Source organism: Coregonus lavaretus, assembly GCF_964263955.1.
Source record: "Coregonus lavaretus genome assembly, chromosome: 16".
NCBI classification, from domain to species: domain Eukaryota; kingdom Metazoa; phylum Chordata; class Actinopteri; order Salmoniformes; family Salmonidae; genus Coregonus; species Coregonus lavaretus.
The window spans coordinates 32,351,800-32,365,116 of NC_140003.1; the positions used below are offsets into that span (position 1 = coordinate 32,351,800).

Sequence of the window (13,317 nt, forward strand, 5' to 3'; positions counted from 1 at the left end):
TGGACCAGGCCGACGACGCACACCGTAGGCTTTGTGCGTAGAGCAGGGACAGGCCGGGCTGGGCTGGCGACGCACACCGTAGGCTTTGTGCGTGGAGCAGGAACAGGCCGGGTCGGGCTGGCGACGCACACCGTAGGCTTTGTGCGTGGAGCAGGGACAGGCCGGGCTGGGCTGGCGACGCACACCGTAGGCTTTGTGCGTGGAGCAGGAACAGGCCGGGCTGGGCTGGCGACGCACACCGTAGGCTTTGTGCGTGGAGCAGGAACAGGCCGGGTCGGGCTGGCGACGCACACCGTAGGCTTTGTGCGTGGAGCAGGAACAGGCCGGGTCGGGCTGGCGACGCACACCGTAGGCTTTGTGCGTGGAGCAGGGACAGGCCGGGCTGGGCTGGCGACGCACACCGTAGGCTTTGTGCGTGGAGCAGGAACAGGCCGGGCTGGGCTGGCGACGCACACCGTAGGCTTGATGCGTGGAGCCGGAACGGGCCTCACCAGGCTGACGACTCGCATCCCTGGCTTGGTGCGAGTAGCAGGAATGGGCTGGATCAGGCTGACGGCTCGCACCCTTGGCTTGGTGCGAGTAGCAGGGACGAGCTGAACCAGGCTGACGACTCGCACCCTTGGCTTGGTGCGAGTAGCAGGAACGGGCTGGACCAGGCCGACGACTCGTACCCCTGGCTTGGTGCGAGTAGCAGGAACGGGCTGGACCAGGCTGACGACTCGCACCCTTGGCTTGGTGCGAGTAGCAGGAACGGGCTGGACCAGGCCGACGACGCACACCGTAGGCTTTGTGCGTAGAGCAGGGACAGGCCGGGCTGGGCTGGCGACGCACACCGTAGGCTTTGTGCGTGGAGCAGGAACAGGCCGGGTCGGGCTGGCGACGCACACCGTAGGCTTTGTGCGTGGAGCAGGGACAGGCCGGGCTGGGCTGGCGACGCACACCGTAGGCTTTGTGCGTGGAGCAGGAACAGGCCGGGCTGGGCTGGCGACGCACACCGTAGGCTTTGTGCGTGGAGCAGGACAGGCCGGGTCGGGCTGGCGACGCACACCGTAGGCTTTGTGCGTGGAGCAGGGACAGGCCGGGCTGGGCTGGCGACGCACACCGTAGGCTTTGTGCGTGGAGCAGGAACAGGCCGGGCTGGGCTGGCGACGCACACCGTAGGCTTTGTGCGTGGAGCAGGAACAGGCCGGGCTGGGCTGGCGACGCACACCGTAGGCTTTGTGCGTGGAGCAGGAACAGGCCGGGCTGGGCTGGCGACGCACACCGTAGGCTTTGTGCGTGGAGCAGGAACAGGCCGGGCTGGGCTGGCGACGCACACCGTAGGCTTTGTGCGTGGAGCAGGGACAGGCCGGGCTGGGCTGGCGACGCACACCGTAGGCTTAGTGCGTGGAGCAGGAACCGGCCGGGCAGGGCTGGTGACGCACACCGCAGGCTTAGTGCGTGGAACAGGAACCGGCCGGGCTGGACTGGCGACGCACACCGTGGGCTTGGTGCGTGGAGCAGGAACAGACCGGTCCGTACTGGGAACACACACCACTGGCCTTAACCGAGGATCAGGAACGGGCCGGACCGGACTGGTAACACACCTCAGTCTCTCACGCCGTGCCTCAACTACTTCCCTCCCTCTACTCGCCAATGGCTCCCGTAATCCGGTAGCCTTCTCTCCACGTCTCCCTGTGGCAGCCTCCTGCTGCCCAGCCGCCCAAGCCATGTGCCCCCCCCAAAAAACGTTTTGGGGTTGCCTCTCGTCCTTCCGACGATGGCCCTGCTGACGCCGTTGCTCCTCTCTCAGTCGCCTCTCCACTGTTTTACTCCATGGCCGGCGATCCATCCCATCCAGGATTTCCTCCCAAGTCCAAGACCCTTTACCATCCAAAATCTCCTCCCATGTCCAGACCCTTGGCTCCTGGACACGCTGCTTGGTCCTGGTACGGTGGGTTTTTCTGTCACGAACGTCTACTAAGTGAGTGGACCAAGGCGCAGCGTGCGATACGAACATGACTTTATTTAATTAAAGTACTCAATACAAAAACAACAAACAATGACGAATCGTGAAGTCCTCAGTTACAATGACTGATACGGAGCAAAAACCCACAACACTAAGGTGAACACTGACAGTTTAAATATGGCTCCCAATCAGAGATAACGAGCCGACAGCTGACACTCGTTACCACTGATTGGGAGTCACACGACCAAACAAGGCAACACAACCAAATACAACACAACCAATACCAAACACAACCAAATGAACACACCCTGGCTCAAAATACACAGTCCCGGAGCCAGAGCGTGACAACACTGTTAAGTCCATGGAGAATAAGAGCACCTCCTCCCTGCTACCCACTGCACTGAGGCTAGGAAACACTGTCACCACAGAGAATTTCAATAAGCATTTTGCTACGGCTGGCCATGCTGTCCACCTGGCTACCCCTACCCCGGCCACCAGCTCTGCACCCTCCGCTGCAACTTGCCCATGCCCCCCCCCCCCCCCCCCGCTTCTCCTTCACCCAAATTCAGATAGCTGATGTCCTGAAAGAGCTGCAAAATCTGGACCCCTACAAATCAGCTGGGCTAGACAATCTGGACCCTTTCTTTCTAAAATTAGCCGCTGAAATTGTCGCAACCCCTATTACTAGCCTGTTCGTATCATCTGAGATCCCCAGAGATTGGAAAGCTGCCGCGGTCATCCCCCTCTTCAAAGGGGGTGACACTCTAGATCCAAACTGTTACAGACCTATATCCATCCTGCCCTGCCTTTCGAAAATTATTTGAAAGCCAAGTTAACAAACAGATCACCGACCATTTCGAAGCCCACTGTACCTTCTCCGCTATGCAATCTGGTTTCCGAGCTGGTCATGGGTGCACCTCAGCCACGCTCAAGGTCCTAAACGATATTATAACCGCGATCGATAAAAGACAGTACTGTGCAGCCGTCTTCATCGACCTGGCCAAGGCTTTTGACTCTGTCAATCACCGCATTCTTATTGGCAGACTAAATAGCCTTGGTTTCTCAAATGACTGCCTCGTCTGGTTCACCAACTACTTCTCAGATAAAGTTCAATGTGTCAAATCGGAGGGCCTGTTGTCTGGACCTTTGGCAGTCTCTATGGGGGTGCCACAGGGTTCAATTCTCGGGCCGACTCTATTCTCTGTGTATATCAATGATGTCGCTCTTGCTGCTGGTGACTCTCAGATCCACATCTACGCAGACGACACCATTTTGTATACATCTGGCCCTTCATTGGACACTGTTAACAAACCTCCAAATGAGCTCCAACTGCTCTTAAACGCTAGTAAAACTAAATGCATGCTCTTCAATCGAACGCTGCTGGCACCCGCCCGCCCGACTAGAATCACTACTCTCGGCGGGTCTGACTTAGAATATGTGGACAACTACAAATACCTAGGTGTCTGGTTAGACCGTAAACTCTCCTTCCAGACTCACATTAAGCATCTCCAATACAAAGTTAAATCTAGAATCGGCTTCCTATTTCGCAACAAAGCCTCCTTCACTCATGTTGCTAAACATGCCCTCGTAAAACTGACTATCCTACCGATCCTTGACTTCGGCGATGTCATTTACAAAATAGCTTCCAACACTCTACTCAGAAAATTGGATGTAGTCTATCACAGTGCCATACGCTTTGTCACCAAAGCCATATATACTACCCACCATTGTGACCTGTACGCTCTCGTTGGCTGGCCCTCACTACATATTTGTCGCCAAACCCACTGGCTCCAGGTCATCTATAAATCACTTCTAGCCATGATTAGCTGTTCAGGAGTCTTATGGCTTGGGGGTAGAAGCTGTTAAGAAGCCTTTTGGACCTAGACTTGGCGCTCCGGTAACACTTGCCGTGCGGTGGCAGAGAGAACAGTCTATGACTAGGGTGGCTGGAGTCTTTGATCATTTTTAGGGCCTTCCTCTGACACCGCCTGGTATAGAGGTCCTGGATGGCAGGAAGCTTGGCCCCAGTGATGTACTGGGCCGTACGCACTACCCTCTGTAGTGCCTTGCGGTCGGAGGCCGAGTACTTGCCATACCAGGCGGTGATGCAACCAGTCAGGATGCTCTCGATGGTGCAGCTGTAGAACTTTTGGAGGAGCAACAACGGCTCAGCCGTGAAGTGGTAGGCCATACAAGCTCACAGAACGGGACGACCGAGTGCTGAAGCGCATAGCGCTTAGAAATCGTCTGTCCTCGGTTGCAACACTCACTACCAAGTTCCAAACTGCCTCTGGAAGCAACGTCAGCACAAGAACTGTTCGTCGGGAGCTTCCTGAAATGGGTTTCCATGGCTGAGCAGCCGCATACAAGCCTAAGATCACCATGTGCAATGCCAAGTGTCGGCTGGAGTGGAGTTCCAGGTCTCCGGTAGCCTCTGGAACTGCCGTTCTGCGGCCAACAAGGCAGAGTTCATCTCAGCCTATGCCACCCTCCAGTCCCTCGACTTCTTGGCGCTGACGGAAACATGGATTACCACAGAAAACACTGCTACTCCTACTGCTCTTTCCTTGTCTGATCATGTGTTCTCGCATACCCCGAGAGCATCTGGTCATCGCGGCGGTGGCACAGGAATCCTCATCTCTCCCAAGTGGACATTCTCTCTTTTCCCCCTGACCCATCTGTCTATCTCCTCATTTGAATTCCATGCTGTCACAGTCACTAGCCCATTCAAGCTTAACATCCTTGTAATTTATCGCCCTCCAGGTTCCCTTGGAGAGTTCATCAATGAGCTTGATGCCTTGATAAGTTCCTTTCCTGAGGATGGCTCACCCCTCACAGTTCTGGGTGACTTTAACCTCCCTACGTCTGCCTTTGACTCATTTCTCTCTGCCTCCTTCTTTCCACTCCTTTCCTCTTTTGACCTCACCCTCACACCGTCCCCCCCTATTCACAAGGCAGGCAATACGCTTGACCTCATCTTTACTAGATGCTGTTCTTCTACTAATCTCACTGCAACTCCCCTCCAAGTCTCCGACCACTACTTCGTATCCTTTTCTCTCTCGCTCTCCTCCAACACTACTCACTCTGCCCCTACTCAGATGGTAATGTGCCGTCGCAACCTTCGCTCTCTCTCTCCCGCTACTCTCTCCTCTTCCATCCTATCATCTCTTCCCTCTGCTAAATCCTTCTCCCTCCAATCTCCTGATTCTGCCTCCTCAACCCTCCTCTCCTCCCTCTCTGAGTATTTTGACTCTATGTCCCCTATCCTCCCGGCCGGCTCGGTCCTCCCCTCCTGCTCCGTGGCTTGACGATTCATTGCGAGCTCACAGAACAGGGCTCCGGGCAGCCGAGCGGAAATGGAAGAAAACTAGACTCCCTGCGGACCTGTCATCTTTTCACTCCCTCCTCTCTACATTCTCTTCCTCCGTTTCTGCTGCTAAAGCCACTTTCTACCACTCTAAATGTCAAGCCTCTGCCTCTAACCCTAGGAAGCTCTTTGCCACCTTCTCCTCCCTGCTATATCCTCTTCCTCCTTCCCCTCCCTCCTCCCTCTCTGTGGATGACTTCGTCAACCATTTGAAAAGAAGATTGACGACATCCGATCCTAATTTATTAAGTCAAATGACACCGCTGGTCCTGCTCACACTGCCCTACCCTATGCTTTGACTTCTTTCTCCCCTCTCTCTCCAGATGAAATCTTGCGACTTGTGACGGCCGGCCGCCCAACAACCTGCCCGCTTGACCCTATCCCCTCCTCTCTTCTCCAGACCATTTCCGGAGACCTTCTCCCTTACCTCACCTCGCTCATCAACTCATCCTTGACCGCTGGCTATGTCCCTTTCGTCTTCAAGAGAGCGAGAGTTGCACCCCTTCTCAAAAAACCTACACTCGATCCCTCCGATGTCAACAACTACAGACCAGTATCCCTTCTTTCTTTTCTCTCCAAAACTCTTGAGTGTGCCATCTTTAGCCAACTCTCTTGCTATCTCTCTCAGAATTACCTTCTTGATCCAAACCAGTCAGGTTTCAAGACTGGTCATTCAACTGAGACTGCTCTTCTCTGTGTCACGGAGGCTCTCCGCACTGCTAAAGCTAACTCTCTCTCCTCTGCTCTCATCCTTCTAGACCTATCTGCTGCCTTTGATACTGTGAACCATCAGATCCTCCTCTCCACCCTCTCCGAGTTGGGCATCTCCGGCGTGGCTCACTCTTGGATTGCGTCCTACCTGACAGGTCGCTCCTACCAGGTGGCGTGGCGAGAATCTGTCTCCGCACCATGTGCTCTCACCACTGGTGTCCCCCAGGGCTCAGTTCTAGGCCCTCTCCTATTCTCGCTATACACCAAGTCACTTGGCTCTGTCATATCCTCACATGGTCTCTCCTATCATTGCTACGCAGACGACACACAATTAATCTTCTCCTTTCCCTCTTCTGATAACCAAGTGGCGAATCGCATCTCTGCATGTCTGGCAGACATATCTGTGTGGATGTCGGATCACCACCTCAATCTGAACCTCGGCAAGACGGAGCTGCTCTTCCTCCCGGGGAAGGACTGCCCGCTCAATGATCTTGCCATCACGGTTGACAACTCTGTTGTGTCCTCCTCCCAGAGTGCACAGAACCTTGGTGTGACCCTGGACAACACCCTGTCGTTCTCCGCTAACATCAAAGTGGTGACCCGATCCTGTAGGTTCATGCTCTACAACATTCGCAGAGTACGACCCTACCTTACACAGGAAGCGGCACAGGTCCTAATCCAGGCACTTGTCATCTCCCGTCTGGATTACTGCAACTCGCTGTTGGCTGGGCTCCCTGCCTGTGCCATTAAACCCCTACAACTCATCCAGAACGCTGCAGCCCGTCTAGTGTTCAACCTTCCCAAGTTCTCTCACGTCACCCCGCTCCTCCGCACACTCCACTGGCTTCCAGTTGAAGCTCGCATCTGCTACAAGACCATGGTGCTTGCCTACGGAGCTGTGAGGGGAACGGCACCTCCTTACCTTCAGGCTTTGATCAGTCCCTACACCCAAACGAGGGCATTGCGTTCTTCCACCTCTGGCCTGCTGGTCCCCCTACCTCTGCGGAAGCACAGTTCCCGCTCAGCCCAGTCAAAACTGTTCGCTGCTCTGGCACCCCAATGGTGGAACAAGCTCCCTCACGACGCCAGGACAGCGGAGTCACTGACCACCTTCCGGAGACACTTGAAACCCTACCTCTTTAAGGAATACCTGGGATAGTATAAAAGTAATCCTTCTACCCCCCCCCCCCTACCCCACCCCCACAAAAATATTTAAAAATAAATAAAAATAATAACAATACAAAATAAAAAATAAAATAAAAAAGAAACTAATATAAAAAGACAAAAATTAAAGAAAAAGAAAAACTTTAAAAAATGAATAAAAAAAAAAAAAATGGTAAAGTGTTTGTCCCACTGGCTATCATAAGGTGAATGCACCAATTTGTAAGTCGCTCTGGATAAGAGCTTCTGCTAAATGACGTAAATGTAAATGAGTAAAGCTCGTAGTCATTGGACTCTGGAGCTGTGGAAACTGATGAATCACGCTTCACCATCTGGCAGTCCGACGGACGAATCTGTGTTTGGCAGATGCCAGGAGAACGCCACCTGCCCAAATGCATAGTGCCAACTGTAAAGTTTGGTGGAGGAGGAATAATGGTCTGGGGCTGTTTTTCATGGTTCAGGCTAGGCCCCTTAGTGCCAATGAAGGGAAATCTTAACGCTACAGCATACAATGACATTCTAGACGATTCTGTGCTTCCAACTTTGTGGCAACAGTTTTGGGAAGGGCCTTTCCTGTTTCAGCATGACAATGCCCCCATACACAAAGCAACGTCCATACAGAAATGGTTTGTTGAGATCGGTGTGGAAGAACTTGACTGGCCTGCACAGAGCCCTGACCTCTACTCCATCGAACACCTTTGGGATGAATTGGAACGCCGACTGCGAGCCAGGCCTAATCGCCCAACATCAGTGGCCAACCTCACTAATGCTCTTGTGGCTGAATGGAAGCAAGTCCCCGCAGCAATGTTCCAACATCTAGTGGAAAGCCTTCCCAGAAGAGTGGAGGCTGTTATAGCACCAAAGGGGGGACCAACTTCATATTAATGCCCATGATTTTGGAATGAGATGTTCGACGAGCAGGTGTCCACATACTTTTGGTCATGTAGTGTACTCATGGAGGTACAGTATGTGTGTGTGTGTGTTGCAAATGCATACTCAAGTACAGTAGGTCCACATACTGGCTCAATTTTATTGATCAACACATACTCCAGAAATATGGTACAAAAAGTTTATTTAGTAACGGTTTTGTAAACATTTGAGGTAAATTAACATTTACATCAACTTGTTCTTACAAAAGATCATACACAAGGCACTTCTCTTAAGACAGCATTGAAACAGGCTGCTGTTCTGAGCATAATGTAGATGGTTCCTACTCCCTGACTGGCCAGAGAAATCACGCTCTGCATGACACACATCAAGAGTTTGAAGAAAGCTACTGTATATTAACCTATTGGATGAGGGGCTTGCGGGCAACTCAAAAAAATACACACGTTGCTGTGTGTAGAAGAGAGGAAGGGCCAGCTACCCAGCTAACATTCTCTCAACGTTAGTGTGACGTAGTAATACAAGCTATCTAGAGAGTCACATGAATGTTGTGAGATGAGAACACAGTGAAAGCACTGAGTGAGCACACAGAAAATACTCACAGCCCACTTTTTTCTATATTTGAAAACCCAAACGTTCTGCAATCGTCTCAGACCATGAGTTAACTTATAGATGTATCCTATATTCACATTTGATGTCATTTTTTGAAATACTGTCTTTAACGCAAATGCCGCTGTGTTTAACGGTTAAGACATTTTCCTTTAAGGATGATAAACATCAGCAGTCTGGTGTCTTTACCTCTCTCTCCTATAGATAGATATATGATTCATAGAACAGCATGTTTTGCCTAAATGTGCAAATCTTTGATCTTTTTCCTAAAATGTAAACTTTAAGAACCAAAATGACAAACGCAAATAACACAGATTATTTTGTGGTTTGGTACATTGAAATAGTTTAAATGAAAAGGTAACATACATTGGGAAAAAACGGATTCTTCCAATAAGAGTAACACTGTTATAAGCAAAGCATTGCATAGTCTCCTCTGGTAGTCTCTCCACTGTTTTAACTATGGTTTTTAGTTTGTATTGTTTGTTATTGTGTTTATTTCAGATCCTTCTCTAACTATAAACTATTAACATATGGTCATTTGAAGGAATAAGAAATATGTAAGAAATACATCTATTTTGGTACAGGTGTTGTACCATACCAATCATGTTTCACAAGTAGCCTAAGTCATTTAAGAAAAGGCCTATTTTAAGTGTGGTCGTGTCATGCATTGACTTGCATAGTTTTTCAGTTATTCAAGATGGTTCAGGTAATCTACAGGGTGAAATATTACATTTACACTAACTAGATGGAAGACTGTGCATGCCACTGCTTATAACAGGTGTAGTAGTAATAGTTGAGGTTATATCAAGATGTTAACTGAAACGCAAAAAAAATACAATAAATGGGGATTTACTTTTCATCCTGGCGTTATGACACTTGCATCGTCATTGCCTTTGTCCGTTTTGTACCAAATAGCTGTTTTGGTTGTCACAAACTGATTACAGTCAAGAAATTTGATTTCATTATCATTCAATTCTGTTTTTAAAAAATATCACTTTTAAGAAAAACCAATAAAGTATCACATGTGATGTATGAGAGTGAGTTACCCTCAACATGAAGATGCAATGATTAAAAAGTGATATTGTGTTTTTGATGGCAGCAATAAACACGGTCATCATATATATATATATTATATATATATAAACAAATATTTCCAGTCAAATCAAAGAGCTTTGTTACTTTTGATTGAACTAAACATCTGGAAAAACTATTTGGAAATCTCCTAAATGTTGTTAATCTAGTTTTATCACATTTGCAAGATGTGTGATACTTAAATATCCTGTAATTGGTTTATTTACCCTCTTAATTGAAAGCATTTGGTTTATTTTGTTTTCAACCTCTTGAAAATTGGATGTCAACGTTTCATTGTGCATATGGCAGTATGCTTTCTAATTTCAGGCAAAAAAAAAACGTTATTTGCTTAATTTCTGCATTCGAGAATCAAATGTAGGAGCAGGGTCTGGAACCATGGAACCTACAGTAATAACAGCTGTGGACTACAAGAATACATTCAACTCCTAGTTTTGACCCATAATCTGCTTATAGTTTTTGTGTAAAGGATGTGTTCAGTAAGTGGATCCTGGGTAAAACTAAGACAAAGAAATGCACCTGCAGACCTGTTAGTGAATCAGTGAGTTGTAGTTTTGTATTTACAGATTCCACCATTACTCTTCAAACACATAATACAAAAAATGTATTTCCAAACACTGATAGCTAAGCTATTTCCTGAATATTATAAAAGTAATTTAGACTGTGAAATTCAGGAAGTGTCATAAAGTACAAGATAAAAGTTCAATAATGAACAAGCAAATGTTATTATCCCCATATCTGTGTCATTTCAGACATTGTACAATATTCTTCATCCTAGAGAAAGGATGAGAGCATACATGCTGTTGGATTTAGTTTGTCTTGCAATGGACTTTCTATGAGACACCAAGAAATGAGTTTTAAAAAATGTATTTTAAAGGCCCAGTGCAGTTAAAAACGTGATTTTCCTGTATTTTATATTTCCACATTGAGGTTGGAATAATACTGTAAAATTGTGAACGTCTGCTAAATGACTAAAATGTAAAATGTAATAATGGCCCTTTAGTGTAAGAGCTGCCTGAAATGTCAGCCTGTTTTGGTGGGATGGAGTTTTGACCTGCCTGGTGACATCACCAGGCGGTAAATTAGTTAATAGACCAATAAGAAAGAGAGTTGCAAACCTCTCTGCCAATAACAGCTAGTTTTCAGTTTTCCCCTCCCCACTCAGACCACTCCCAGACAGTCCTAACAACATTCTTGCTCTGAGAATTTGCTCTTTGCTAAGAAGCTATTTTTGTTTCTTTTTCACCATTTTAATTGAAAACAATCACAGTAAGGTACTTAATTGTTATCCAGAAATTATTTGATATTGAGACCTTTAAGAAAGGCTAAACTTGTATAACAGCATAAGAGAAAACATACTAAACAAACAACTGGTTTCAAAACACCCTGTACTTGTTCCACATTACAGTTTTATTCAAAGTTGGTTCTCAGCAATTTGCTAATCGAACTTAACGACTTGATGAATATACAGTATCATTCCTAATTGGAATAAATAGGCTTTTATGTTCATCAAATAAACACATCAACAACAACAACCACTGTTGACAAGAGCACATTGACACATACTAGGCCATTGAAACCGAAATCAAACAAAAAAGTTACTTGGCCATTTTAAACTGGAATGAGAACCCTAATATCCCCTGATGTCCAGTATAATGAAGCCTTCGGCCTGTGAGACCATTTTAACGCACATTGCACAATCACACTGCACATTTTTTTATCATAATGCGCATGCTACAACTCACCGATTGCACTGATATCAACAGCTGTTAATATATTTATATACTAGGCAACAACTCCAGATCCAGACCCTTGCCTCACATTGCCTCAATTATTCTTTATTTAGTTATTATTTTATAGAAAAATCATTGGGGGGGTTGGGAGGGCTTTGGAAGGTTGGAGGTGTATTTAGGGGAACTGACTATACTGCCAGGTCGTTGGGCCTGGCTCTGATGCTGCTGCTCTTGCTGGCCCTGCTGAGCCGGCGAGGGTCTGTGACCATGACGGGGGGCTCATGCATTTCCACTGTGGTGGTGACGTGGCCTTCCTCCTGATCAACATTCCCCCCACTCAAACTGCCCCCACTGGAGCTGGGGCTGCTGGTGGTGGTGGGGGGAGCAGCATCACAGGGCTGCTGCTTACTATCAGAGGACGGGGCGTAGGAAGGGGAGGAGGAGGGGGAAGAGGAGGGGGAGGTGGCCTTCACCTCCCGGGTCTGCTGCTCGGTGGCCAGGTTGGCCCAGTTCTGCTGCGTGGTCAGCCTGTGGTTGTTGTTGCTGCTCATGTAGTAGGAGGATGAGGGCTCCTCCTGCAGGGGGTCCACCTTGAACTCTACCGTGGAGGCCTCTACCTTGGGCGGCAGGAACGCACCACTCCCAGCCGTCACATCTGTGTACGTCGGTGGGTAGCTGAGGTTGGGACGGGCAGTTCTGGAGGCAGAAGTTATAGACTCCGGACCCACACCATCAGAGCGGGGCAACAACACATGATCAGGGGTGGCCATTCCCTGTTTAACTTTCTTCCACCCAAGGTGATAGATCTCTAACAAATTCAGCAAAAGAGACACGCAAGCCACCACAAGCATAAATATTATGAAAATCGTCTTTTCAGTGGGCCTAGATATGAAGCAGTCCACAGTGTTGGGACAAGGCCACCGTGCACACTTGTATAGTGGCCTCAGCTGGAAGCCATAAAGAAAATACTGACCTAAAATGAACCCCACTTCAAACAGGGTCTTGAAAATGATGTTGAACACATAGGTGCGCAGCAGGGCACCCCTAATGCGGATCTTGCCATGCTCATCCCTGATAGGTGGCTTCTCTTTTTTACCACCTCTTCCTCCTTCCCCTGCATCCCCTCCTTCATTGTAAAGGAGTTCCTTTTCCTCCTGGAGTCTGTTGGCCTTTCGCAGCTCCTCCTCCTTCTCTTTCCGCTTCTCCTCCATGCGGACGATGTGCAGTACGTGACCCAGGTAGATGAGTGTGGGCGTGGACACAAAGATGATCTGCAGCACCCAGAAGCGAATGTGCGAGATGGGGAAAGCCTCATCATAGCAGACGTTCTCACAGCCAGGCTGCTGTGTGTTGCAGGTGAAGTCAGACTGCTCGTCGCCCCACACGTCCTCAGCTGCCGCTCCCAGCACCAGGATCCTGAAGATGAAGAGGACAGTCAGCCAGACCTTGCCGATTACTGTCGAGTGTTCCTGTGCGTTCTCCAACAGCCGCCCCAGAAAGCTCCAGTCACCCATGCTTCAAGATTTCTAGCCTAGGGAGAAAGTACAGTCTGGAGTGAACAGAGGGAGGAGAGAGGGAGCAGGGGAAGAAAAGACAGAGAGGATGGAAAGAGATTGTCAGCAAACCTGTTCAAGTGATGCCAGGACACCTGTTAAAGTGATGCCAACGGAAAGCATGAATAACCCAGCATAAACTGCAGTGGGATAAAGGACAGAAAAGCACTACAAACCTAGAGAGAGCAAGCAATGGTCTCGTCACCCACAAACATACAAAGGGTTAATCACACTTAACATCGGCACAACACATTAAGCACT

At 48.8% G+C, this 13,317-nt stretch overlaps 1 protein-coding gene across 1 annotated transcript; it reads right to left on the reverse strand.

Annotated features, from left to right (window-relative positions):
• Positions 1-11,691: 11,691 nt before the first annotated feature.
• gja3 (gap junction protein, alpha 3) lies at positions 11,692-13,017 on the reverse strand (the record flags this gene model as incomplete). Its single annotated transcript, XM_084179891.1, has 1 exon — positions 11,692-13,017. One exon carries the CDS (start codon positions 13,015-13,017, stop codon positions 11,692-11,694), a length of 1,326 nt encoding a protein of 441 aa, XP_084036017.1.
• Positions 13,018-13,317: the final 300 nt, after the last annotated feature.